The sequence below is a fragment of the Neoarius graeffei genome, chromosome 8 (assembly GCF_027579695.1).
Source record: "Neoarius graeffei isolate fNeoGra1 chromosome 8, fNeoGra1.pri, whole genome shotgun sequence".
In the NCBI taxonomy this organism is placed as follows: Eukaryota; Metazoa; Chordata; class Actinopteri; order Siluriformes; family Ariidae; genus Neoarius; species Neoarius graeffei.
In genome coordinates, this window is record NC_083576.1 from 86,774,367 (window position 1) to 86,801,207 (window position 26,841).

Sequence of the window (26,841 nt, forward strand, 5' to 3'; positions counted from 1 at the left end):
AAATCGGCTAATCTTATTAATTTTTCCATTAATTTATGGCCTTTTGGATCAGCTATGGTTCGAAAACAGACGGTCAATAAACATAATGATTGTTGCTTTGTACAAGGAAAAAAAATTGGGGTTTAGGGGCGTTACATACACTTTAATGCACAGCAGCGTTAAACAGACCGCTGAGCTCCGTTTCTCTTTAAAACTTTACGCTGTCGATGTGATCTTGAAAAACCATGACTGTACGGTGGTGCTTGAAAGTTTGTGAACCCTTTAGAATTTTCTATATTTCTGCATAAATGACCTAAAACATCATCAGATTTTCACACAAGTCCTAAAAGTAGATACAGAGAACCCAGTTAAACAAATGAGACAAAAATATAATACTTGGTCATTTATTTATTGAGGAAAATGATCCAATATTACATGTCTGTGAGTGGCAAAAGTATGTGAACCTTTGCTTTCAGTATCTGGTGTGACTCCCTTGTAGCCTGGCAAGCCAGACTAAATGTGAATATTTAGTCTGGCCTCGATCCGTAGACATTTCCGAAGCGGGTAGGAGGAACAAACCGCTGTCTTTCAAACTGTCTCTGTGCGTATAGGCCAACCCTCTGACCAATCAGCGCAACAGTGACTGTGGCGTAGTCAGAGCGACAGAAAGCAGTGGGGGAGGCCTTGAAATAAATAATTTTTCAAAATGCGTATTAATTAATAAACAAGTTCTAGATATTAAGAAGTTTGGAGATAATGACCACAAGTTTGGAGTCTGTACCACATGCACATTTTTTTTTTTTCCAAGTGTTTGCTTAAACTGTTTTGAGAGTTTTTATTTAGTGGTGTTTGGTGAAATAATTTCCCTTAAATTTAAAATAACGGGAAAATAAGAAACAATCAAAAAGTAATGTTTCAAAGTAGGGATGTCCCGATCAGGTTTTTTTGCCCTCCGATCCGATACCGATCATTTGATTTTGAGTATCTGCCGATACCGAGTCCCGATCCGATACTTCTTATAATCCATAAAAAATAATAAAGACAAGGAAAGAAACAGATCCAGGATGTTCCTCATTTTTTTTTTTTTATTTAACACCTTATTTTAACATCCAACAACTCCGTTAGCAAACAGAGCACTTACGTGAGGCAGTTTGAACAATAAATAAATTAAAAACATAACCTTAAAATACCTGGCAGGAATGTAAACAAATTAAAAAAAAAAAAAACCTGCCACAGTGCCAGTAATTTGCTTTTAAGAACGCATCTCACAGTGGTATACAGTAATTTCAATTAAGGAAATGAACGTTTTTCTTGATGAAAACAAGCATTTCTACCCTTTCAGGTTTGAGCCTGTTTTTGTCATCCAACACGTTTGCAACAGCACTAAAAACTCGCTGTATTGTGTCGGGTGTTTGTTTTTCAGGTGCCGTATCAGGTTTGTTGTATTAAATGCGGCCCTTTCCTGTCCACCCCTTGAAATTCCAACTTTACATATTTCACAGTTTGCTATGGCAATGTTGTCATCAACTTTGAAATACTGCTACACCGCAGACATGCTTTGCTTTCCGCTTCGAACTGCTTCCGTGTTCAACTTTGCCGGCAACGGGCAGCCAATAACCAATAGCGTCTCTGCTACAAAGTGATGTCATGCCGCACGTGTTGATGATGCTGTGTTGAGACAAGAGGTCTGGTCTCACTCTGTGCCAACGCATAGCTATTGATGTGTTAAAAATGAGAATATATTATATAGATATATATATCCGATCCCTGATCGGGAGGTAATGCCCGATTCCGATCGAGTCTGAAACCACGTGATCGGGCCCGATTTCCGATCACGTGATCGGATCGGGACATCCCTATTTCAAAGCTGTTTATTAATTCTTCGTACTGCACAAACTAGCCCCATCCTTTTGGCTACGAGCGGAGCCAGCTGGTAGAGCAGACTTTTGCCATAGCCGGTCGGCAAAACAGCGAAACGTCCTTCTTGAAAAGGAATGAGCGGAGAGCCTCTTCCTGCTCATGTTTCAACGAAAACTCCAAGTCTAATTCTTCTAAAACTGATTCCAAAGCGGAGTCAAACGCGCGCTGTTCACTAGCCGTAGCCATCTTTCCTGCTGCGCTTTCTCCAGCGTCGCGCAGCTTTGTCACTCCTGCAAAAGCCCGCCCAAAGAATCCAAACAAAAACCTTGCGTTGTGATTGGCGGGCACGATTTGATGCCCGGGGTGTTTTTGTTTATATGGTGCGAGGCTAGACCCATTTGCTAAGCAAAAAATATTTTTGGCCGCTAGGCGGTTGGGTCTAGTTTACTAGGCTAACCCCCTTGTGCAGCAATAACTGCAACTAAACGTTTGCGGTAACTGTTGATCAGTCCTGCACACCGGCTTGGAGGAATTTTAGCCCGTTCCTCCGTACAGAACAGCTTCAACTCTGGGATGTTGGTGGGTTTCCTCACATGAACTGCTCGCTTCAGGTCCTTCCACAACATTTCCATTGGATTAAGGTCAGGACTTTGACTCGGCCATTCCAAAACATTAACTTTATTCTTCTTTAACCATTCTTTGGTAGAACGACTTGTGTGCTTAGGGTCGTTGTCTTGCTGCATGACCCACCTTCTCTTGAGATTCAGTTCATGGACAGATGTCCTGACATTTTCCTTTAGAATTCGCTGGTATAATTCAGAATTCATTGCTGCTCCATCAATGATGGCAAGCCGTCCTGGCCCAGATGCAGCAAAACAGGCCCAAACCATGATACTACCACCACCATGTTTCACAGATGGGATAAGGTTCTTATGCTGGAATGCAGTGTTTTCCTTTCTCCAAACATAACGCTTCTCATTTAAACCAAGAAGTTCTATTTTGATCTCATTCGTCCACAAAACATTTTTCCAATAGCCTTCTGGCTTGTCCACGTGATCTTTAGCAAACTGCAGACGAGCAGCAATGTTCTTTTTGGAGAGCAGTGGCTTTCTCCTTGCAACCCTGCCATGCACACCATTGTTGTTCAGTGTTCTCCTGATGGTGGACTCATGAACATTAGCCAATGTGAGAGAGGCCTTCAGTTGCTTAGAAGTTACTCTGGGGTCCTTTGTGACCTCGCCGTCTATTACACGCCTTGCTCTTGGAGTGATCTTTGTGGGTCGACCACTCCTGGGGAGGGTAACAATGGTCTTGAATTTCCTCCATTTGTACACAATCTGTCTGACTGTGGATTGGTGGAGTCCAAACTCTTTAGAGATGGTTTTGTAACCTTTTCCAGCCTGATGAGCATCAACAACGCTTTTTCTGAGGTCCTCAGAAATCTCCTGTTGTTCGTGCCATGATACACTTCCACAAACATGTTGTGAAGATCAGACTTTGATAGATCCCTGTTCTTTAAATAAAACAGGGTGCCCACTCACACCTGATTGAAAACACCTGACTCTAATTTCACCTTCAAATTAACTGCTAATCCTAAAGGTTCACATACTTTTGCCACTCACAGATATGTAATATTGGATCATTTTCCTCAATAAATAAATGACCAAGTATAATATTTTTGTCTCATTTGTTTAACTGGGTTCTCTTTATCTACTTTTAGGACTTGTGTGAAAATCTGATGATGTTTTAGGTCATATTTATGCAGAAATATAGAAAATTCTAAAGGGTTCACAAACTTTCAAGCACCACTGTACATATTTTTACTAATGTGGAAAATTCAGAAAGCTGGCAAACAGAGCAGACCTTGAGGAAGGTTTTAAAATTGACGCTAACTCTAATGGTTGGTTCTCGGTTCAGTCGTGCTCTAGAACGGTCTCAGGTTACGATTTGAGACTGCAGCCATCTTTCATCTGCGTGGACAACACCAGCATGGTTTTGTTTTACTCTACCTCTCCAGGGTTGTCTGTTATCCTTTAACTTTATCAGGACCCTCATAATAACTGCATGTTCTTCCTGCTCATGGTTGGCAGATTTGAGTTTGTGATGTCCTTGTCTTTGCTCTGCAGGTGATAACTCCCACCTCAGCATCGACATCATGGACGAGCCGGGCTCCAGCAGCCCCAGTAACGACGAGGCAGCCATGGCCGTCATCATGAGCCTGCTGGAGGCCGACGCCGGTCTCGGAGGCCCGGTGGACTTCAGCGATCTGCCCTGGCCCTTGTGAGACTTTATATAGGAGAAGCGGCTCTCAGTCGGACCGTGACCTCTGAGGATCAGGCCCCACCCAGAGCGACCACTTAACCCCCGACACTGAGCAGGAATCACAGAAAAAATGCTCATGTCATGGAGAACTTGCATCGCTGCTGCTGTAGAGCCCACACACACACACACACACACACCTGTACATAAAGAGACCTCGATTATATCTTTGTGGTTTAATGTTTTTACACTACAGAAATGGTATAAATGTTGAATATTCTATAATGCTGTAATTCCATCTTTTATGCACAAGTATCTCTGCTAAGTGTATTGTAACAGCAGTTGATTTTATTTTTAAAATACATCGTGTTTCCTCCTCGGCTCGGAGTGTCTGTGTCTCAGGTGATGTCCGATGCTTCACTTCTCTCTCTACAGGAAGTCATCCAGCAGGTTGGCTTTAGAAGCTCAGCCCTGACTCAGAGTGTGACGCAAACGTCACGTTCGTGCACTTTGCTGTTTGTCCTCGGCTGCGAGATATTTTTGTTCGATGTTGCCATCCAGTGGCAGAATCCTGGAAGAAATGATTAATTCATGGCTCTCGGCGCTTTGGAAAGAGAGCCTGCTTCATAGAAAGAAAGAACAAAAGAGTGGAAAGAAAGATGAGCGGGAGAAAAACACAAGAGGGGAAAGAACAAAAGGGGGAATGAGTGGAAAGGAAGAGAAAACAGGAGGGGAGAAGTAAGAACAAAAGAGTGGAAAGGAAGAGAACAAAAGACTGGAAAGAAAGATGAGGGGAAAGGAAGAGAAAACAGGAGGGGAGAAGTAAGAACAAAAGAGTGGAAAGGAAGAGAACAAAAGACTGGAAAGAAAGATGAGGGGAAAGGAAGAGAAAACAGGAGGGGAGAAGTAAGAACAAAAGAGTGGAAAGGAAGAGAACAAAAGACTGGAAAGAAAGATGAGGGGAAAGGAAGAGAAAACAGGAGGGGAGAAGTAAGAACAAAAGAGTGGAGGGGAGAGTAAAAAGAAGGGGGAAAGAAAGAGAACAAAAGAAGGAAAGAGTGGAAAGAAAGATGAGGAGAGAGGAAGAGAACACAGTAGGGGAAAGGGAGAGAACAGTTGAAAGGAGAAAACAGGAGGGGAGGAAAGAAAGTAAGAACAAAGGGAAGTAAAAAGAAGAGGAGAAAGAAAGAACAGAAGAAGGAAAGAGTGGAAAGAAAGATGAGCGGGAGAAAAAGAACACGAGGGAATGAGTGGAAAGGAAGAGAACAGGAGGGGAGAAGTAAGAACAAAAGAGTGGAGGGGGAGAGAGTGGAAAGGAAGAGAACAAAAGACTGGAAAGAAAGATGAGGGGAAAGGAGAAAACGTGAGGGGAGAAGTAAGAACAAAAAAGGAAAAGAGTGGAGGGGAGAGTAGAAAGAACAAGAGGGAAAGAAAGTAGGGGGAAAGGAAGCAAGAACAAGAGGGGAAAGGAAGAGAACAAACGAAGGAAGGAAAGGGTGAAAAGAAAGATGAGGAGAGAGGAAGAGAACACAGTAGGGGAAAGGGAGAAAACAGGAGGGGAAGAAAGAAAGTAAGAACAAAGGGAAGTAAAAAGAAGAGGAGAAAGGAAGAGAACAAAAGGAAGGAAGGAAAGAGTGGAAAGAAAGCTGGGGAAGGAAGAACAAAAGAGGGGAAAGTGGAAAGAAATGAGAAGAGTTGAAAGGAGAAAACAGGAGGGGAAGAAAGAATGAGGGAAAGGGTGGAAAGAAAGAAAAGGGGAAAGGAGAAGACAAAGGGTGAAAGACGACGGGAAAGTAAGCAGGAACAAAAGTGGAAAGAAAAAAGTGGAAGAACATGGAAAGGGAGAACAAAAGAGGGAAAGAAGGGGGGGGAGAGTGGAAAGAAAGAAAGGAAAAAGAAAGGCGAGGGAGAACAAGAATGAACGAACAAGTGGAAACAAAGAGAACAACCGTACTGTACCAAAAGAAGAGGGAATGAAAGAACAGACGTCCACCATGACGGATTGATAAACCACAGCGGTCGAGTAGCTTTTATTAAAATACACATCAAGCTATAAAACAAGGTGGCGTTCGAAACAAAGTGGCGTCGCCCTGCTGCTAAAAACAAAGGAACAAATCAGAAAAGTACGATTGTTGGCTGTGACATCACGTGTACGGGTTCACGTCTGACTGAGGAGCTGCGCGTGGCTCAGATCACCGTCTCGCTTCTTTCATCCAGTCCAATCCAACATCACCACACAGACCGGACACACACCTTCAGAAGTCATTAGATTAGACGCGTGGAATCAGGAAAAGCGGCAGCCTTTAAAAGTGACGACTCCGGACACAATCGAACAGCAAGCGCAGCTCTAATCTAATCTAATCTAATCTAATCCGGCTCTGGGAAAGAACCGCGCTTTTTAGTTTCCTTCACCAGATGGACAACAGGAGAGTGGGATGTGACCACTTCGACCACAAAGAGCCCGTGTGTGTGTGTGTGTGTTAGATTAGACCTGCTGAAATGTTTGGATGAGAGATTGTGCTGCGCTCGATATCTATCTAATGATTAACATTTTGAGGCTTTTTGTTTGTGTGCTTGCTTTTTGTTTTGACTCTGTGAGCTGTGACGCACCAAGCCGACCGTCGCTTGTGTGGTTTTTTTTTTTTTGTGGCATTTCAACGCTAGCCTGGGCCCGCCCATCCTAAGTGTGACACAACACGGGGGGCTGTTGTGAACTTAGGTGGTGTTTACATTAGACCGTATCAGTGGATCATCAGATTAACGTTTTTAAAACGATTCGCGTGCACACAGCAACGCCAATACACGGATACGCTCGGCTCCGCAGGCATCCTGCGCTCCAAATCACTCCACCCTGAACAGCGAGTACCCTCTGGAGGGTGCGCACTCCGGCCCTGCGCAGCTCACAAAGCGCACGAGCAGTGATTCGGGACAAATAGCAGGAAGTGAAAGTCCGCGCCGTTTTTCAGCAGTCGCGTCACATGACCAACGCCAGCAAATCAGGAAGGTGGACGTCACAGTGACGTTGTCCAATGACGCCGTCAGCTAGAGCTCAGTACAGCGTATCCTCGTTTCTCGATGTTTACACAGCACCGGATCAGATACATAATGGGTTGAATACGTGGGCCCTGGCGGATTCAAGTTGTTCCGCCTGTGGAGTCGTTTCCCGGCGTTTTAATGTGAACGGACGGTGCATCCGCGACGAAAACGAGACGGATACGGTCTAATGTAAACACCACCTTAGTCTGGCAAAGCAAGCTATCTCCAGCTCTTCCAAGCTCCCGAAAAATCGGGAGCCAATCAACTTTGAGCATCTCCAACGGCCCTGGGTAGAGGCGTGTTCAAGGCAGTGACGTAGTAGAACTGCGACCGGAAGCCATAGATTGTTTACAGAATCTATGCCGGAAGCGCTTCATTCACTAGAAACATTACGAACATGGAGCAGCGGCAAGCCTTTGACACAGCGGTCGATGCTGTATTGAAAGCATTCAACGGGAAGTTCTCATTGAAAACGGAGCAAAGAGCAGCCCTGGAGGTGTTTATCTTCTTCCTGTTACTCAAGCAGTTTCCGTCGCGTCACATACGTCAGAGGAAAGAGTGATGTGATTGGTTTAAGCTTCGTCACAGCCTTTTCTGGCTTCGACCAGTAGCAAACTGAGGCATTTCAGGGAGGCGGGTCAACCACGCGCTTTGGGAAACGGTTGGGCTTAATATCTTTGCCAGACCAAATGCTCGCAGAGCTTTAAAGTCGCGTTAGCCAGACTATTTCAACGCACCGCTGAGGCTACTGGAAGACGCTGCAGTTAATCAGTGAAGGAGAAAAGCACAGCTCTATCTAAAATCCAGCTAGAAATCACCGATCAGACCTTTTGCGCACACGTTTACAGTGGCATCAAAATGGTAGCGGAGTTCAAGCCCAAATCACGTCACAGGCTCTACAAACCCACAGTCACGTGTGTGTAATTCTGGAGACTTGTTACTGCACTAGTTTGGTTACGGCTAATTAATTTAAAAAAAATTTTCTCTTTATTACTGCAAAGTTGGAACGACGTCACTTTCGATCTACAAAATGGGGAAGAAAAAAAAAAACGCCTCCACGTTCATCTTTTGTTAGCAACAAGCCGGTCAGCTAACGATTATTACATACGAACTCTAGATTATATAAATTCTACATACTAAAGCAAACACGTACGCGCGTGTGTGTGTGTATTTGCGTTAAACTCGTTTAAAGGTGAATAAGTGCGGCGGTGTTTAATTTGAGCAGCCATGTTGATTTGATGTCACTTGCTGAACTCGGGGTTTAGGAGACCGTCCTGAGTTGATTATTATTATATAAATTTTTCATATACGCTTTATTTTTGTAGCCTACGAATGCATTTAAGTAGCTCTCCGACTATCTCATCTATCGGTGTGATTATATTACGCTACACTTTGATCCTGTATAATCAGGTTGCTGGGTCTGAGCCCAGGAAGCACAGAGGAGCTGTTACTGATCTCACGATTGAATTTGATCCCCTCCCCCCCCCCCGGCTTGGTGTGTCAGGGCTCGAAAACTGCGATGGTGACGGGACGCTTTGCCATGGTGTGGTGATATTCCCCTGGATGATGTACACCATGCAGCACTCAGGATCCAGGTGTGTTAAGGCAGGGAGGGGTTCGGAAAGGCATCGTGGGCTTGACTGCCTGTGTGTGTGTGTTGCGTGGATTCAGACAGTGTGTCCAGACGACGCTTCATACAGCCGGTGCTGGAGCGTCCGGATCAGGATGGTGGTGGTTTGGCAGGATGTCCAGCTCGTCCACCTGAGGTCCGGCGTGCAGCACTACGAGCTGGTCGTGAGGCGTGTCGGCTGCCGCCGCCGCGAGGTTGCTAATGGATTTGCTCTTCACGCACTGGAAGTCGACGTGGCGGCTCTTTCCCTCCTCTTTCTCCCAGGACATGCGGATGAACGGTCTCTGAACGTAGTTATAGATGACCTCGGGCCGGCCGCCGGGACGCTTCTTCACCTTCTCCTTGTAGGTAGGATAACCTGAGAGGAACGGCGCGGAAGGAGATATGATTTTAACTCCAGTAATAACACCTCAGCACATGAACAAATGTTCAGACTTGTTTGGGGGGTGAAAAGTTTTTGGTTTAAAGGGATCTGGTTTCAGTAATACACCGATAAACAGATTAACGCTGTATGGCAGACAAATCACTTTCCACCACTTTGTAACCCAACCTCTTACCTTCGATGCCTAATCGAATCTTCTTCAGTCCTCGCTCCTTTAAAACGGACTTTGCAACATCCCGATTCTCGATGTATTTGAAGAATCGATACAGTTTTGTGCTGTAGATAACTACAGAAAAGAGAAGGAGACAAACGGGTCAGCGTGACGACGGTGGATTTATAAATATAACACAAAGTTCTACTATCCACATTCACTGGATATGAGCAATCGTGCGCTTTCATTGATTGGCTACTCTACTACTAGGATAAAAAAAAACTGTTTTTTGATAAGAAACCCCCCCCCTTCCAAGAATTATTATTAAATCATAATTCTTATTATTCTATCCACAATCATCCACTCTGACTGATTTGGCTATTCTACTACTAGGATATCGGCTCATATACCGTGAGTAGAGAAAAACCAAAATGGCGGAGCGTGTTGCTGAATCAACCAAGGACGAAATTAAAAAAAAAAAAACTCTACTCAAACAAAACCCCTCCCCAAAAAAAGCAACAAAATATGGAATAAAAGTATTTGATGGTAAGAATGCATTTTTATTCTTTTAAGTATTTTTCAAGAATTCACATTTTTCACAGACTGCTCTGGTCATTTTGCCAGTTTGTTTACATTCTAAAGCCTCGGTCACAACCGGCCGTACCGTACGTGCTCCTACGGCCGGTCTACGTGCAAGAAACGCACGAGAGCGTGCGTGTGACGTGCTGATTTTCGAGCCGCAGACCGGCCGCAGAGGTTCTTTGTCATGTCAGACAAACTCTACGGGCGCTTACGTTTTTTTCAGGTTGCGAGACAAACTTGCGGCCAACGTGCGTCTTTCTCCACGAACAAAAAAAAACGCAGCGATTTGGGAAACGCCAAAAATCGCACGGCCAAAAAAATCGTACGTCCGGTTGTGACCTAGGCTTACACTGCAAAAAGTAAAATCTAACCAAGATTAAATATCTTAAATCAAGACAAAATATGCTTGTTATTTGTCTGCCAAGATGATTCTCCTTTCCAGGCAGGTTTTGTGTAAGAGTATTTCACTTACTTTAAGCATTTTTTCCCTCAATTATCTTAATAAGGTATTATAACTTGTTATTGAGATTTTATTACTGGTTATGAGTAAGTTCTGTCTTAAAATGAGAATTACCGTAATTTCATCGGCGTTATATTAACCATGACAAGTTTGTCAAAGTCAGAATTTCTTATTTCAAGCATCTTATCCTTTCTTTTAATCTCTTAACACAAAACAGATAACTAAATGAAATGAATTGTTGTATTGTCAATCTGGCAACAAAAATAGGCTACAAAATGGATTTATTTGTCGGTCTCAGTTGGTATAAACACTTCCTTAAACAGAGCACACCAATACGCCCAGATGAAATAGTCAAACTGTTGGTTGGGGGACAAAGTATCCAGCATGTTAAAATGAGTAGTACAACTTTACTTGTTTTTAGTATAAATACACTAGTTTTAAGACATCTGTGGGGTTTCTAAAGCTAGATATATTTACTTGTTTTTAAAAATCTTGCCAAGTCAAATTTTCTTGTTCTGTTGGCAGATAATTTTGCTTATTTTAAGTAAAATATTCCAAATTTTATTTTTTTTTTAATTGTTTTTGTAAGCTGGGTTTTTGCAGTGTAAGCAGAAACAATTTTGTCAGATGTTTCGCGTGAAGTTTTTAATTGATCAAATTTGCAAAAAACTAAAAATGCTCTTTCTGAAAATCCAGTGAATGTGGAGAGAATAAAAGAGTTATTCCATTCAATCTGGTCGTACATGGATTACAGACAACTCGGTGCTATGCGCCTCGTCGGCTATCAGCTCATGTACGACTCGATTTTGGGGAATAACTTAAATATAGATCAGTGTCTCCAAGAACAAGAACCTAAAATTCTGTTCCATAATAAATGTATCGGAGAAAACTCTAGACTGTAGTTTTCTAAACATCAACCATCGCTGGAGCGGATTATCCGTTTTATTCAAAAAAAAAAAAAATCATTGTGCATGTGCGTTTCTGAAAATTATTTAGCTGTAGGTATCTCATCAGAGCTGAGCTGCACAGCTGTAGACATTCGATCTGAGAAAGGAAGGGGGGGGAAGGCAAGTTTTCCCAGAATTTCAGATTTCTCTCTCTATTTTTTGGACTCTCTTCGTTCTTACAAGTGAACCAACACCATGGTTTTGAAGGAGAACTGAAACGGCGATCAATTACAGTTCAGTGAACAAACTCTACACAGCTAGCCGGAAGCAAAATGTTTATATACACTCAATGGCCACTTTATTAGGAACACTCCTTCATCCATCTGCTGTTCAATAAATCAGCCGATCCCTCGACCAGCAGCACGATCGCTAAAATAAAATAAAAATCACGCAGATACAAAATCAAGAGCTTCAGCTAATGTTCACGCATCAGGACTAGGGCTGCGTACCTAAACGTAACTACAGGTACCGGTACAGAGGTTTAGGTACAGGTCCGGACCTGTACCTGAACAATTTGACACATTTTTCTTAACTTCTTTAATAATGACAGAAACATTAATAAACTGTTGACAACTTGTCAGTATCTTTATTCAAAGAAAACCGAACATAACTAGGTTTCCTACCTCACCTCTCAGTCTCACCCTATAGTTAACTTGGGACAAAAAGTCATAAGTTGTCTCACAGCGAGAAGTGACTACACTAGAGTACTACAGACTCCGCGCAGTCCGCGGCCTTTAACTTGCGCGGCAAAATTACACAAAGCAGCAAAGCCTGCCAATGCCAGCAAAGGAAAAATGGCTGACCTGGTTTTGAGTCTTTTTGACCAATCAGAACGCTGAATCAGCCAAGCTCTCGCAATGTCTCGTGAGACTGTGGTGAGAGGATCTCAAATCAAAGATGGCTCCGATTTCAAGTTTCAGCGCGGCATTTTACGTCTTTTCCAGTGCTAAATTTTCATCTTTGTGGTAGGATTTACGCATCTTCAGTCACAAAATAAGCAGATACTTGGTGTAAGTTTATATCGGTACAGTACCGGTACGGAGCCCTAATCAGGACGGGGAAAATTGTGATCTCACCGTGAAGCATGACTGACTTTCACTGTGGCACAGGTGTCTGAGTCAGAGGTTTGAGTATTTCAGAGCCTGCTGATCTCCTTCCTGGGGTTTATACACACACAAGTGTCTAGAGTTTACACAGAATGGTGCGAAAAACAAAAAACAAGCGCCTTGTTGAGAAGAGGGTCCGAGGCAAATGGACAGGTTCGAAGGATGTAGTAATATCACTCTTTACAACGGTGGTGAGCAGAAAAGCATTTCGGTATGCAACAGAACACCACCTTTTGGGTTCCGCTCCTTAGAATCAAGAACAAGTTCCTAATAAAGTGGCCGGTGTGGGTTTGTTCCACCGAGTCAGAGTCACTTGAGGAACTAGCGGAGGCAGATGGATGGAGAAATTTGTGCTTTTTTTTTTGGGCTGCATGTCGTTTAAACTTGGTTTGAACGAAAGAGGCTCTCGGTAGCGTTTCAAAAATAGTACTGCGTACAATCCGTCTTCATCGTCATAGTGACGCGAGTTTCTCTGTGCGTGAGAAAGAGGAGGATGAATGAGGTACTGACTCTGTGAGTACTCCTCGCCCATCTGCGGCGGATACTCTTCGTCCCAGTCCACCACGTCGTCGTCAGTGAGCACCACCACGTGACACTCCCTCTCTCCGCTCTGAGCGCTGGCCACCATCAGCGGCAGCACCATCTCCTCCAGGTACGACTCGAACTGCCGCCGCGCCCCGTCGTTCGACAGCTCGTGCATCAGTGCGCCTGATCGACACGGAAACAAATCTGTAATTAGAGTCCAAGCAGCTACACATCCAGCGTTTTGTACGGAATAAAACACGATGGGAATGAGTTTTACACCTTCCGTTACACACGCGTTCCCTCGCTTTCTCAACAAGACAGATAAAAACATCTTGTTACTAAGAAACCAAAAAAAAAAAAACACCTCCCTCCATCATCAAACTTAAAGCACTGACGCTGGAGACTCCTTCCATGAGCGTTTAAATAAACGTCTTCACCGTACCGACTCCCTCCCCCCCCCCCCCCCTTTTTAAAATCAGTTTATCTGGAGACTCCGCTGTAAAAGTCCCTGCGAACGAGCCGTTACTGTAGCAACAATAATCGAAAGGGCACATTGCAGCAAAACTAGTCAACTCATTTTGAGAACTCACTTTAAAAGTAACCCTGACTAACACTTTAAACCATTAAAAATTTCACACATCAGTTTTTTTTTTTAAAGATATATTTTTTTTGGGCTTTTTGCACTTTTATTGGATAGGACTGTGTAGAGACAGGAAATGAGCGGGAGAGAGAGAGACGGAGAGGGATCGGGAAATGACCTCGGGCCGGAATCGAACCCGGGTCGCCCGGATTTATGGTATGGCGCCTTATCCACCTGAGCCACGACGCCCCCAACACATCAGTTTTTAATACCCAAGAATCAACTTCGTATGAGATCTCAGACGGACTCTGGGGTAAATATTAATTTCTCGCTACGGTTACTCAGGGGCGGACTTGCCATTAGGCAAACCAAGGCGATTGCCTAGGGCCCCCAAAATTTGGGGGCCCCTGACAGTCAGCCCCGTCACGGTAAACACCAAACAATATATATGTAATCTTAATTTGTCTCTGATATTAAGTAGTCATAAATGGAAAAACACACCAAAATAGCATCAGAATATCGAATTCATGTGTATATAGTATTTGTCCCAGGCGCGCGCGCGCGCACACACTGGTTGTTTTACATTGGACTAGTCCATGATCTGACGACGTAGACAGGTGCGCGACGGAAATTCAAACCAAAGCAGAGGGAACTGTAAACAAGATGAAGCGCAGTTATGAGAGTGGCTGCGCTAAACGGAAAAAAAAAAGGGCACAAAGCAAATCTCTCTCTCTCTCGTACTTGGCATCAGTCTTATCCCACTGAAATGTAGAGGTTTTGATAGAGTAATATCCATTTGTGTTCTACTTCTGATAAGAATAAGATCATTTTATATCTGGTAATATGTATCTGTGGAGTAAAAATAATTGGATTTCAGATATCCTTGTTTTATTAAAATATGGAGATTGACTCTTAAAATTTAGGGCGGCACGGTGGTGTAGTGGTTAGCGCTGTCGGCTCACAGCAAGAAGGTCCGGGTTCGAGCCCCGTGGCCGGCGAGGGCCTTTCTGTGCGGAGTTTGCATGTTCTCCCCGTGTCCGCGTGGGTTTCCTCCGGGTGCTCCGGTTTCCCCCACAGTCCAAAGACATGCAGGTTAGGTTAACTGGTGACTCTAAGGCCCTGTCCACACGGCAATGGATTCAGGTGACTCCGATACAATTGCTTATTGTTTCGGCCTGGCGTCCACACGGCACCGGCGTTTTGGGTGCCCAAAACGCAATCTTTTTGAGAACGGGTTCCAGAGTGGAAAGATCTGGCAACGTTGCTGTTGTGAAGTCGTCTGGATGAGTAGAATGGATTTGTTTACGATGACGTCACAACCACATGACTGTGAGTGCTTCACGCTGGGTAGAAGTGTAACGAACTCGATGCGAGTTGTCAACAAATCCTATAACTTGGTTCATGAAACGTGCTTACAAAATATTTTCACTGTGAATATTTATTGTGTAATGGTGCAAAGTGAGAGAGAGAGACTCTGCCCTTAGGACAGAGTCAATCCCGCCAGCAAAAATAGGGAAAAAAAGGAGCGATCTCACCTCTTCAGATGTTGGTTTAAGTCCTACAATACGTTCCTCAAAAAGGGCGTAGAAGAACAAATTAATCCATCAACGTGTAGCATTCAATTTATTCCGGACCATTAAAGGCGCCGCCTTCCGCGTAGAATCATACGTCATCCTCACCGCCATATCGGATAGGTCAAAGCGGAGAATAAAGATTAGCTGCGTTTAACTGTACCAACAGGTTTGCCGTCCAAACGAGATCACATGGGATTACCTTTCACAGGTGAGACTGGAAAATACTTTTCATTGTATTTGGTCATTATAATGTAATTTTACGAACAGATTTTCCTGACTTTGTGGCTAATATGAAGTCTCGCGCATAATAGTTTATGCGCATGCGTCCTTCCTTCTTCTATTGTTCTGGTGTCTCCGAAGGGACCATCTTACAGCGCCCCTAGAGGTGTGGCATGTGTATTGCATCGCCATATGGACCTGATATTTTACTGATCGTTGCCCATTTGGACGTGATATATTTTTAAATACAGTGGTGGGCAAAAGTTTACATACCCCAACAGAATGTTTCATTTCTTGCCTATTTCTAAGAGAAATTGAATGATAATACACAAAAACCTTTATTTCACTTGTGGTTAATGGTTGGCTGAAGCTATTTATTGCATTCATTACTGCGTTTACTCTTTGAAAACCATGAAAACAACAAAAACTACCTAAATGACCCTGATCAAAAGTTTACATACCCCTGTGAATTGGCCTGAAAACCTGTACACAATTTGACATAAACAGGACTGAATGGCAATTAAAGGCAACTACCTTCATCTGTGATCTGTTTTCTTCTAATTAGTGGGTGAAAATAAAAAAGTAAGTAAATTGCTGGACTTTTGAGAGAACCTTTTATCCCTCATCCAGTGCTGCACGTCATCTTTGAGATTGAGCCATGGGAAAATCAAAGGAATTGTCAAAGGACCTGCGTGAAAAGGTAGTTGAACTTTATAAATCAGGGAAGGGATATAAGAAAATATCAAAGCAATTAAAAATGTCAGTCAGCACTGTTCAAACAATAATCAAGAAGTGGAAAGTCAGGGGCTCTGTAGACACCAAAGCCCGTTCAGGTAGACCAAGAAAAATTTCACCCACCACTGCTAGAAGAATTGTGCGTGATGTAAAGAAGAAGCCCCAAATAACATCTGGTGAACTTCGAGATTCTCTGAAACAAGTTGATGTGGATGTTTCAAAGAGTACAATTAGGAGACTCTTGAGAAGAAATGGGCTGCATGGGAGAGTTGCCAGAAGAAAGCCCCTTCTACGCAAATGCCACAAAGAAGCCCGTCTACGATATGCCAGACTGCACAGAGACGCACCCCAAACCTTCTGGCAAAAAGTTGTGTGGAGTGATGAGACCAAAATTGAACTTTTTGGGCACAACACTAAATGCTACATCTGGCGAGGAATCAACAAGGCCTATGATGAAAAGTACCCCATTCCCACAGTGAAACATGGTGGTGGATCTCTGATGTTTTGGGGATGTGTGAACTACAAAGGCACTGGAAATTTGGTAAGAGTTGATGGCAGGATGAATGCAGTCACTTATCAAAAAATACTGGAGTCTACACGCCTCAGCCCGGAAGCTGCGCATAGGACGAACTTGGACATTCCAGCACGACAGTGATCCAAAACACAAGGCCAAATCAACTTGTCAGTGGCTACAACAGCATAAAGTGAAGGTCTTAGAGTGGCCATCTCAGTCTCCTGACCTCAACATTATTGAGCCACTCTGGGGAGACCTCAAACATGCAGTCCATGCAAGACAGCCCCAGACTTTACAGGAACTGGAGGCTTTTTGCCAAGAAGAATGGGCAGCTTTACCATCTGAAAAGATAAAGAGACTCATTGACAACTATCACAAAAGACTTCAAGCTGTTAAAGGGGGAAATACACAGTATTAAGAATTGGGGTATGTAAACTTTTTGATCAGGGTCATTTGTGTAGTTTTTTTGTTGTCATAATGGTTTAAAAAGAGTTAACATTTTCTTGACAATAAATGGCTTCAGCCAACCATTAACCACAAGTGAAATAAAGGTTTTTGTGTGTTATCATTCAGTTTCTCTTAGAAATAGCCAAGAAACAAAACATTCTGTTGGGGTATGTAAACTTTTGCCCACCACTGTAACATCTCGTTGTCGTGTGGATGTAGCCTAAATTGAGCGTAGGTGTGAATGTGAGTGTGAATGGTTGTCTGTGTCTATGTGTCAGCCCTGTGATGACCTGGCGACTTGTCCAGGGTGTACCCCGCCTTTCGCCTGTAGTCAGCTGGGATAGGCTCCAGCTCGCCTGCGACCCTGTAGAACAGGATAAAGCGGCTAGAGATAATGAGATGATTTATGTAACAATAGATAGATGAGCATTGATACATGAATCCATGGGTTTAGAAGCTCAGGCGACAATTCCATATTTCAATGCAAAATCGCCTGCTGGCGGATCCGCACGTGACGTCACGAATCTGGATCAATCTGGCTCCAGACTCCCTTGGGATTTTTCCAGACGTGGTGTTTTTTTCTGCTGCAGACAGATGGCCTTGTGCAAAATTACCCTTCTGGATGAGTGTGTAAAGGGACATACTTCTTTCATATAAAAAAACTGGGCCACTCACATGGCTAAAATATAAAAGTTTACATATAAAAGCATCCCTTTATTTATAAAATAGTTAAAGCTATATATATTTATTTTGGTATTGCTTGACCAGTACAGAACCAGGGGATTAGATCAACATCCTCTCTTTATGATTTTATTTTTTTTTCCTCAGTGAGTTAAAAAAAAAAAAAAATTCTGATACGAGTATCGATATCGGCTGACGCGTACCGTTTCAGTATCGTACCATCTCTAATTTGAACAGGTGCACTGTTTAATATATCCATGCCCAAGTCTTCAGATGAGCAGAAAACGAGCTGGCTGTCACTAACACAGAAACTGAAAAGTCAAAGCGGATCGTAAATTAACACCCAGGATGATCGGATCAATAGTCGCTGTGACCGCTGACCCGTATCTGATGAGCACACCATAAACTATTGACCCATTTCCATTCTCTCCAGGAGTCCTCCGTGTCTCCGTCTCTCATACTCGCGCACGACGCGCTGTGTTAACAAGCCGATCTGCTCGTCGTCTTTAAAATATCTGACAGAAGAATATTTTCGACGTGTGTTGAATACTCACTCAGATCTCTGCACTTGATGGTGCTGTAGTCGAAGGAGATGCAGAGGTAGTCACATGCTTCCCTCAGCTCGGGAATGGAGATCCCATCAGGGCAGCGGATTATCCCCGATTTGTAATAATCCTGCCAGAGGGGAGGGGGGGGGGGGGGATGCAGAAGGAAGACAAACCGGCAGCCATTACTGCAGCAGCTCCACACACACACACACACACACACACACACAAACCCAGCCAAGCAGGACAAATACCTCGCCCGCTCCACAGCACTGACTGACCGGCTCGAATATTTGAATCCTGCCAAGCGTAGAACACCACTGATGAACGACACACTGCTTTTCAAAACACAGCGAGCGTCTCTTCAGGCGTGCGACACATCCGGGCTTTTATCCACTCGTGCTGGAAATTGCTCGAGACGGAGTTTACATCGCCATCCAAAGGACACAATGATACTGCGATAGTAATAAAACCCTCTCTGAAATGCCTTCTATTATTAAAATATACATATCCCCAGCCACTTTATTAGGAACACCCATCAGAACAGGGAAAACTGATCTCACACTGAAACGTGTCCTTTTTTTTTTTTTCTTTCTTTCTTTCTTTCATTGTGGTATGGGTGTTTGGTTTGAGTATTTCAGAACCTGCTGATCTCCTCCTGAGGTTTACACACAACAGTCTCTACACAGAATGGTGCGGAAAACAAACAAACAAACATCGAGTGAGTGAGAGTTCTGTGGGTGGAAACAAACACCTTGTTGATGAGAAAGATCAGAGGAAAACGGACAGATTAGAAGGATATAGTAACTCTCGTATAATCGCTCTTTACAACCGGGGTGAGCAGAAAAGCAACGGCAGAACAACAAGTTCCTATTAAAGTGGCCGGTGAGCGTGCATCAATAACGATTAAACTTCCTGGGTATTCCATAAAAGCCGGGAGAGGGGAACAAACAGAAAAGCTGACTGAGGAAGCGACGGCAGTTACTCTCAACGCCAGTGGCGGCTCCTGAATTTCTTTTCGGGAGGGCAATTTTCCCCCGTGATGTCTACACGGATCATAAATGTCCACAGGACTGAAGTAAATTGACCTAGGTAGCAAGTCAATAGTCAACCAAACGGTGACTGCAGCCCTCCGTTTCGTCTTTGCCTCGTAGAGCTAACTCGAACACTCCACAAAATTCCATGCGTTGGATGAGCCGGTTTAATATGTGCCTGTTCTTGCTCACCTCATCGCTGTGGCGGCGAACTGCTCGCCTGTAGCCCTCATCCGGCTGTATAGCGATGTTCACGCTCCCAAAAGCCGAAAATTTCAGGCAGCTGCGCATGTGACTCGTGTTTTTTTTTTTATTTTCTCCGACAAATGATGCGTGTCCGAAACTCCAGTGACCGTCCAAGCAGTGTTGTCCGTGGAGCCACCTCCAGCAGGGGGAGCAGAAAACCGCTGAGGCGTCCTCGCAGCCAGCTCGCCAGGATTTGCGCTGGGACCATGTTGAAGTAAAACCTCGAGTATACGATTTTTTCCCCCCCTTGTCGAAATTTGTTTAATGTTTAGATTTGGTCGACGGGGGTCCAGCTTGTTTTGCTGCCAATTTAGCTCGATTTGATCGCTGACTAAATGGAACTTCTTTTAAGGACCGCACTGAATTGCTTTCCGCATCCATCTCGCCTCAGAAGCTGAGCGGATCGAACGCAGCTTCGCAGTGACGTAAGCACGTTAGTGCACGCCCTCCCGGAACCCATAGAGATTGCATTGAAGTGTCAGTCAGGAGAAAAAAAAAATACATTAACATGGGACTCTATCAGTGAACTCTTGGGCGATTTTCAGCGTGACTGAAATCGCCCCAAAAGGGGCGGTACTCTAGAAGCAAGACCACCCTGATTGGACAATGATACCCAGAGACAGATTAAAACGGCCTTGAGCAGCGCTGGTAAAAGTTTGTTTTAAAAAAAGAAAATTTTTTTTTTCGTTTTGGCAGTGCGTCGCCCAATCGCCCTTACGCACCAGCCGCCCTTGCTCAACACGTAGTTGAGTGCAGAAATAAAAACCCACCAATAACCGAGGTGCTAATCTCGCATAGCTTCATTCACAGACCACACCTGACAGAGCCACGATTTCAACAAGTTTTTTTTTTTTTAAATGTTATTCAAATTAGCCATTCCCCGCTCACTACGTTATCTCGTACCTGCGATTAGCTCTCGTTTACTGTTCGACGTGCACATACTGAAGAAGAACTTTTCTAACCGTGGTTTCGTTTTACCCTTTCGTCCTTTCATTAAACGTCTAGATGGACGTTACGAAGAAAAATAACGTCTGAAACGAAGTAGCGCAGACGGCTGCGTCTATGGCGAGTGAACGCAGCTTGTGCGGTTAGCTCGTTTTGCTAACCTAACCTGTGAACGAAGAATATTATTTCGTCTTAGCGTCACAATGATTCGATTCTGACAACTGACGAGAATTCTGTACGAACTTAGATCTCCGTTTTGAAAAATAAGCAGCCAGTTTGGTCACATGGCAGTGTAACAGACTCGGGGAGAGAGCGCTGTCCGCCGTCTTCCGCATACACGAACTTACAGACGCCTACGATTGTCTAGCGTCGTTGTGATTGACAGGGACATGAGGAGAGTATGCCCCTCCCATCCAGATGGCTATGGCATCGTCGCAATTCGATCTCATGGTGATAAGGCCAGCCGTTAGAGCAACAGGAGGAAAAAAAAAACCTCTGCAAAACAAAACAATTGTCACTTCGATGTACAGTACGGAGATAATTAACAGCAAAACAAACACTTCCTTATGTAGCGCTGCGCTGGATCCTCTTCGAATGGCAGTTTGAATACCAGAATCTGATTAGAACTCGAGAGGACACGCGAGTGATTTAAAGAGACATTAACACCCAGACACTCCGACTGAGCCGATGGAACGCCGCGTGTTGAATTTCCGTTTTTATGCGAAGTCACGAGTCCTGCAGTTTAATTCAAAACCTAATCAATACGCCCTGAATGCAGCTCGTCCGTGATATTTAAACCCCGTGTAAGTAAAAGGTTTTGTGAAGCACAGCCCACTCACCAGGATGGCTCGGAACATGGTGGAGCTGATGCCCTCGGCCACCTCGTATTCGCCCTTCTCGTTGGGCCGCGTGAAGTTGTACTCCCTCCCGGCGCCGAACATCCTAAAACACACACACACAGTACTCTTACATCTCAGCTCACAAGATTCCGAAAAGCCACCCTGTGTGAGCAAGGATATTTATTTATTTATTTATTAATTAAATCAAATCACCACCTGGGAGCTGATTAAGACAGGATTGGTTTATTAGTTCCTTAAAGGAGGATTGAAGTCAGTCATTTTTAAACTTGCTTTATTTCTTCATTAACGTGTTATTCAATTACGTTTTCGGTTTTATTAGCCTTATATCGTGATTCGTATTGGCACATTATATTACACTTATCGGCCTTTTCGGTTTTTAGCCACGTTGAACGTAGTTCGTTCGGTCCACGGCAGGCGTCGCTTATCCGCGCGATCTTCACAAGACTTCAAACGTGATGTATCGGCGCCGCCGTTTTGAAAACTGCGATCTGTGGTTGGTAAAAGAGAGCAACTGGACTTGCTTGAAGACTCTTGAAAACGTTTCGCCTCTCATCCGAAAGGCTTCTTCAGTTCTGTCTGACTAATAGGGAGTATCAGGTATTTATCCTCTCATGGATCATCATAGAATCCGAATTTTGATGGCTGCATTGTACACTACCGGGTCACTTTGAAATGTCCTTATTTTTGAAAGAAAAGCACAGTTCTTTTCAATGAAGATCACTTTAAACCAGGGCTTTGAACCAGAATTTTTTTCCTATTGGTTCGTTCCGAACAGAAACGGAATTTTAACGTTTCCGGTTTTGGGTTCCACCATTAAATAGACGTTCCCGAACCGGTTAGAACAAAAAAAATTTCGTTCCCGGAATGGTTAATTACGTTCCCTGTCAGCTGTTTAACAAATGGCTATAAAATTATGTCTCTGTCTCATCCAGCTTAAGCCAAATGTAGGCTAATTCTATTACAACCTTCATTAAATAAGACAAGAAATAATTCAAAACAATTATTATTTCAAATGTTGGCGATTTGGATTCTCAGTATGTCTTCCCATCTACACAAACAGAAAAAGTGCCAAAAATGAAAGAGAATTCGTTTAGTGTGTTACCAAAGGCTAGTCAGGCCCTATGCATTGATAGGCTAACAGAGGTTAACGTCATTTAATGTTCGCGAGCCTCTCATTAACGTGGACGAACATATTGATATCGTGTTTGAAATTGACGTTTTTGAATAACGATAGACTGCAATATTTACCTCTTATTTAAGATGTGGAGACGTGATAGTAGTCCACCCTCCCGCTCTCTCCATTCAGTCAGCGAACGTCACACAGGAAGTGAACCCCAGCGGGTCATAGAAACTTGTGCAGGAGAAGAATGACTTTTTTATTTGTAGGCTACGGAAACTTTGAGGAACGAAATAAAAACCGGTATTAACCGGTTACCATTATTTTTAATAAGCGTTTCTGGTTTAGTTTCTGTTCCATGTGAAATAGAAAAAGTTCCCGGTTTCCGTTTTCGTTCCTTGAACCGGTTCAAAGCCCTGCTTTAAACTAATCAGAAATCCACTCTATACATTGCTAATGTGGTAAATGACTATTCTAGCTGCAAATGTCTGGTTTTTGGTGCAATATCTCCATAGGTGTATAGAGGCCCATTTCCAGCAACTCTCACTCCAGTGTTCTAATGGTACAATGTGTTTGCTCATTGCCTCAGAAGGCTAATGGATGATTAGAAAACCCTTGTACAATCATGTTAGCACAGCTGAAAACAGTTGAGCTCTTTAGAGAAGCTATAAAACTGACCTTCCTTTGAGCAGATTGAGTTTCTGGAGCATCACATTTGTGGGGTCGATTAAATGCTCAAAATGGCCAGAAAAATGTCTCGACTATATTTTCTATTCATTTTACAACTTATGGTGGGAAATAAAAGTGAGACTTTTCATGGAAAACACAAAATTGTCTGGGTGACCCCAAACTTTTGAACGGTAGTGTAGCTGGCTGATAAAAGATGTCTTAGACCCCCACCTCTGTTCAGTGATGGTCGTTCCAGGTTGACAAAAATGAACGATCCTCTCTGGCTAAAACGTCTGCCAGTTTTCTGGAAGTCCTCTCATACTCCCGCACCAGTCGAAGGGATCTCATCCCAAAGTGCGTAGAAACATATCTGTGAAGATTCTCAGTCATCCAGGTACATAGTAATCTGTGGTCGGTAGAAGAGCTTGCTTGAAGACTCTTGAAAACGTTTCACCTCTCATCCGAAAGGCTTCCTCAGTTCTGTCTGACTAATGATGATCCATGAGAGGATAAATACCTGATACTCCCTGTTAGTCAGACAGAACTGAAGAAGCCTTTCGGATGAGAGGTGAAACGTTTTCAAGAATCTTCAAGCAAGTCCAGTTGCTCTCTTCAACCAACCACAGATTACCATGTACCTGGATGACTGAGAATCTTCACAGACGTGTTTACACAGCGGCCAGATCATTCCAATTTAGGTTCATTTTGAGATTTTCCGCTTCATCAGTGATGGAGATTATTCCATACGACTTCAAACCAGCGTGGAGTAGAGAAGAGTTGGAAAGGCGACAGGATAAGGACGAGTCCGTCGCGCTGGTATTTACGTCATTACTGTCGCACAATTAAAACGTGCCGGATCAGGCGGCTGGTGGGTTTTCAAAATAATAAATGCATGCATGTGTTTTTGTGATAAATACATATTATACTGAGCGCATTTCCAACATAATTCTCGCTAAGGTTTTGGACAGCGCTACAAAATGGCGTCCATGCTATATCGTGCCCTATATAGTGAGCACGGAGTGATTTCGGACACAGGGAAACTTCCGGCTTGATTACGTCAGCATTCGAAAGAGGGCGCGCGCGTCTTATGACAGCGTTGGCAGATGTCGGTCACTTTGATTTCCGCTGTATGGTTTACTTCCGTCCTACGATGTCTCGCACAGGTCTCGACGAATCTCGTTTACGGCCGTTGCTTTGACATACGGACTGATATATTACAGAGCACAGTTCAAACACTCATAACTTGCTATAGCAGCGACAGAATAGCGATCAAAAATGCATGCTGATATTTAATAAAATGAGAAATAGAATTGTGATTACATTTTTTTTTTTAATTGCCTTCAGTTCTCCTTTAAATCAGTGTTTCCTCACACTTTGAACAGTTTAGAGTCACATTTAAAAGTTGTACAACGTCCGGGGGGGGGGGGAGTTAGTTCCTGTTCTCACTTACATTATAGCAGCTATAAACATCCTTTCTTTTTTTTTCTCTCTTTCTTAAAGGGATCCTCCGGCTGATTTATTCTCAAACTTATTTAAAGGAAAAGTAGTCACAGATTTAAAAAATCAAACTTTCATTTTCAGAGACCAAATAGTGTTCGAGGAGAAATAAATTTTCTTTAAAATGTCAGATGGGCTTCCTGCGGTGGTGACGTATGCGATGGCGTCAGGTAGCGGTCGCTTGGAGCAACTCAGCTGCTTATGTTCTCTGTTTGCATCGTAGTTTTGATAGTTTTACAAGTATTTTTACAGAATTTCTCAGTTTTTAAATAAGTACGCCTCGTTGTGTAGCATATAAATACCATAATGATGCTAAAAAGAAAGCACAAGCTGGAACTCTACTGCATTTCCACAGAGAAAATGCAAAGTGTGCTTGATCAGTTGGAACAGAGCATCACAGACAAACTGGATCAGATATGAGACCTCGTGCTATAAATAACTTTTTTCACATGATCTACAGAAAGTGTGTGTGCTGCACACTCTAAAATCTTGGTGTAAAATAGCTCAACTTGCAGCATGACTGTTTTTTTTTTTTTTTTTACATGGTGCTGGGTAGATTTATACCAAAAAAAAAAAAAGTGTGTGGGTCATGATTTAAAACCAAGATTTTAGAGTACGCAGCCACACACACTTTCTGTAGATCATGTGGGGGAAAAAGATTTTGCAGCGCAAGGTTTCATGTCTGATCCAGTTTCTGTCGGTGGAAATGCAGTAGAGTTCCAGCTTGTGCTTTCTTTTTAGCATCATTATGGTATTTATATGCTACACAACGAGGCGTACTTATTTAAAAACTGAGAAATTCTGTAAAAATACTTGTAAAACTATCAAAACTACGATGCAAACAGAGATCATAAGCAGCTGAGTTGCTCCAACCGACCGCTACCTGACGTCATCGCGTACGTCACCACCGCAGGAAGCCCATCTGACATTTTAAAGAAAATTCATTTCTCCTCGAACACTATTTGGTCTCTGAAAATGAAAGTTTGATTTTTGAAATCTGTGACTACTTTTCCTTAAAATAAGTTTGAGAATAAATTAACTGGAGGATCCCTTTAACGTTAAGACAAAGCCGTGCCAGCACCGGAGCACCCCAGGGCACGGTGCTGGCCCTTCTTCTCTTCACCCTGTACACCGCGGACTTCTGCTGCAACTCGGAGCTGTGTCACATTCAGAAGTTCGCCAATGACGCAGCCATCGTTGGGTGTATCGGTGACGACAGAGAGGAGGAGTATAGGAGTCTGGTGAGGGACTTTGCCGTTTGGTGCAACAGGAACCATCTGCAGCTCAACACCTCGAAGACCAAGGAGCTGGTCATTGACTTTTTGGGAGGTCCAGATCAAGGTCACGACCAGTTCTGATCGAGGGAGTCGAGGTGGAGGCTGTGGATTCCTACAAGTACCTCGGGCTGTGGCTGGACAGCAAGCTGGACTGGATTTGCAACACCAAACACTTATACAGGAAGGGACAGAGCAGGCTATACTTCCTTAGGAGGCTGCGGTTCTTTAACATCTGCAGGAAACTCCTGTGGATGTTCTATCAGTCTGTGGTCGCCAGTGTCCTGTTTTACACCGTGGTGTGCTGGGGGGCGCAGCACATCCAAGAAAGACACATCCAGGCTGGACAAACCGATCAGGCGGGCCAGCTCTGTGGTCGGCATGAAGCCGGACTCTATGGTGACGGTGGCAGAGAAGAGGTCTATGGACAAACTATTGAACATCATGGACGATGCCAGTCACCCTCTGCACACCGTCATCAGCAACCAGAGGAGCCTGTTCAGTGACAGAACGCTCCTTCCCAAGTGCAGGACGAACAGACTTAAAAACTCCTTTGTCCCTCACGCCATCAGACTGTACAACTAACAGGAGGACAGAGGACGGGAAGGAGCAGTAGCCTAGCCTAGCCTAACAATAAGCAGTACTGGACAATGTGCAATACCTCTCCTGCTGGACTCCCCTCATATCTTATTCATTTGTATACTTAATCTAATTTATCTAGAAGTTTTCTCTATTTTCTATTCTCTGTTTATCCTGTAATGATGATGCTGCTGGAATTTTAATTTCCCTGAGGGAACCCGCCCAAAGGGATCAATAAAGTTCTATCTAATCTAAAGGAAAAAAGCCCTGTTCAGCACGTCATGTTATCAAGGAACGAGAAATCATTCTTACCGTTACAACTTACTGACACTGGAGACTCCTTAAATCCGTAAACGCTTCCTAAGCATGTCCTGATTTGAATACTTGATTCTCATCTCATCTCATTAT

General features: G+C 43.6%; 2 protein-coding genes across 5 annotated transcripts in view; one reads left to right on the forward strand and one right to left on the reverse strand.

The window, feature by feature from the left end:
• bmal1a (basic helix-loop-helix ARNT like 1a) overlaps window positions 1–4,480 on the forward strand; it is a 40,249-nt gene extending 35,769 nt beyond the window's left edge. Inside the window, exon 19 of the mRNA XM_060928428.1 lies at window positions 3,966–4,480. Within this exon, the coding sequence (XP_060784411.1) occupies window positions 3,966–4,123 (158 nt within the window). The 3' untranslated portion in view covers window positions 4,124–4,480. The remainder of the gene's footprint in view (window positions 1–3,965) is intronic.
• A 1,618-nt stretch (window positions 4,481–6,098) lies between these two features.
• Window positions 6,099–26,841, reverse strand: part of btbd10a (BTB (POZ) domain containing 10a) — a 69,618-nt gene continuing 48,875 nt past the window's right edge. For all 4 annotated transcript variants that reach the window (XM_060928430.1, XM_060928429.1, XM_060928432.1 and 1 more), the window contains 5 exons: window positions 21,277–21,379; window positions 18,222–18,342; window positions 12,903–13,100; window positions 9,322–9,432; window positions 6,099–9,122 (listed from right to left, as the gene is read on the reverse strand). In XM_060928430.1, coding sequence (XP_060784413.1) covers window positions 8,827–9,122; window positions 9,322–9,432; window positions 12,903–13,100; window positions 18,222–18,342; window positions 21,277–21,379 — 829 coding nt within the window. In that variant the 3' untranslated portion in view covers window positions 6,099–8,826. The remainder of the gene's footprint in view (window positions 9,123–9,321; window positions 9,433–12,902; window positions 13,101–18,221; window positions 18,343–21,276; window positions 21,380–26,841) is intronic.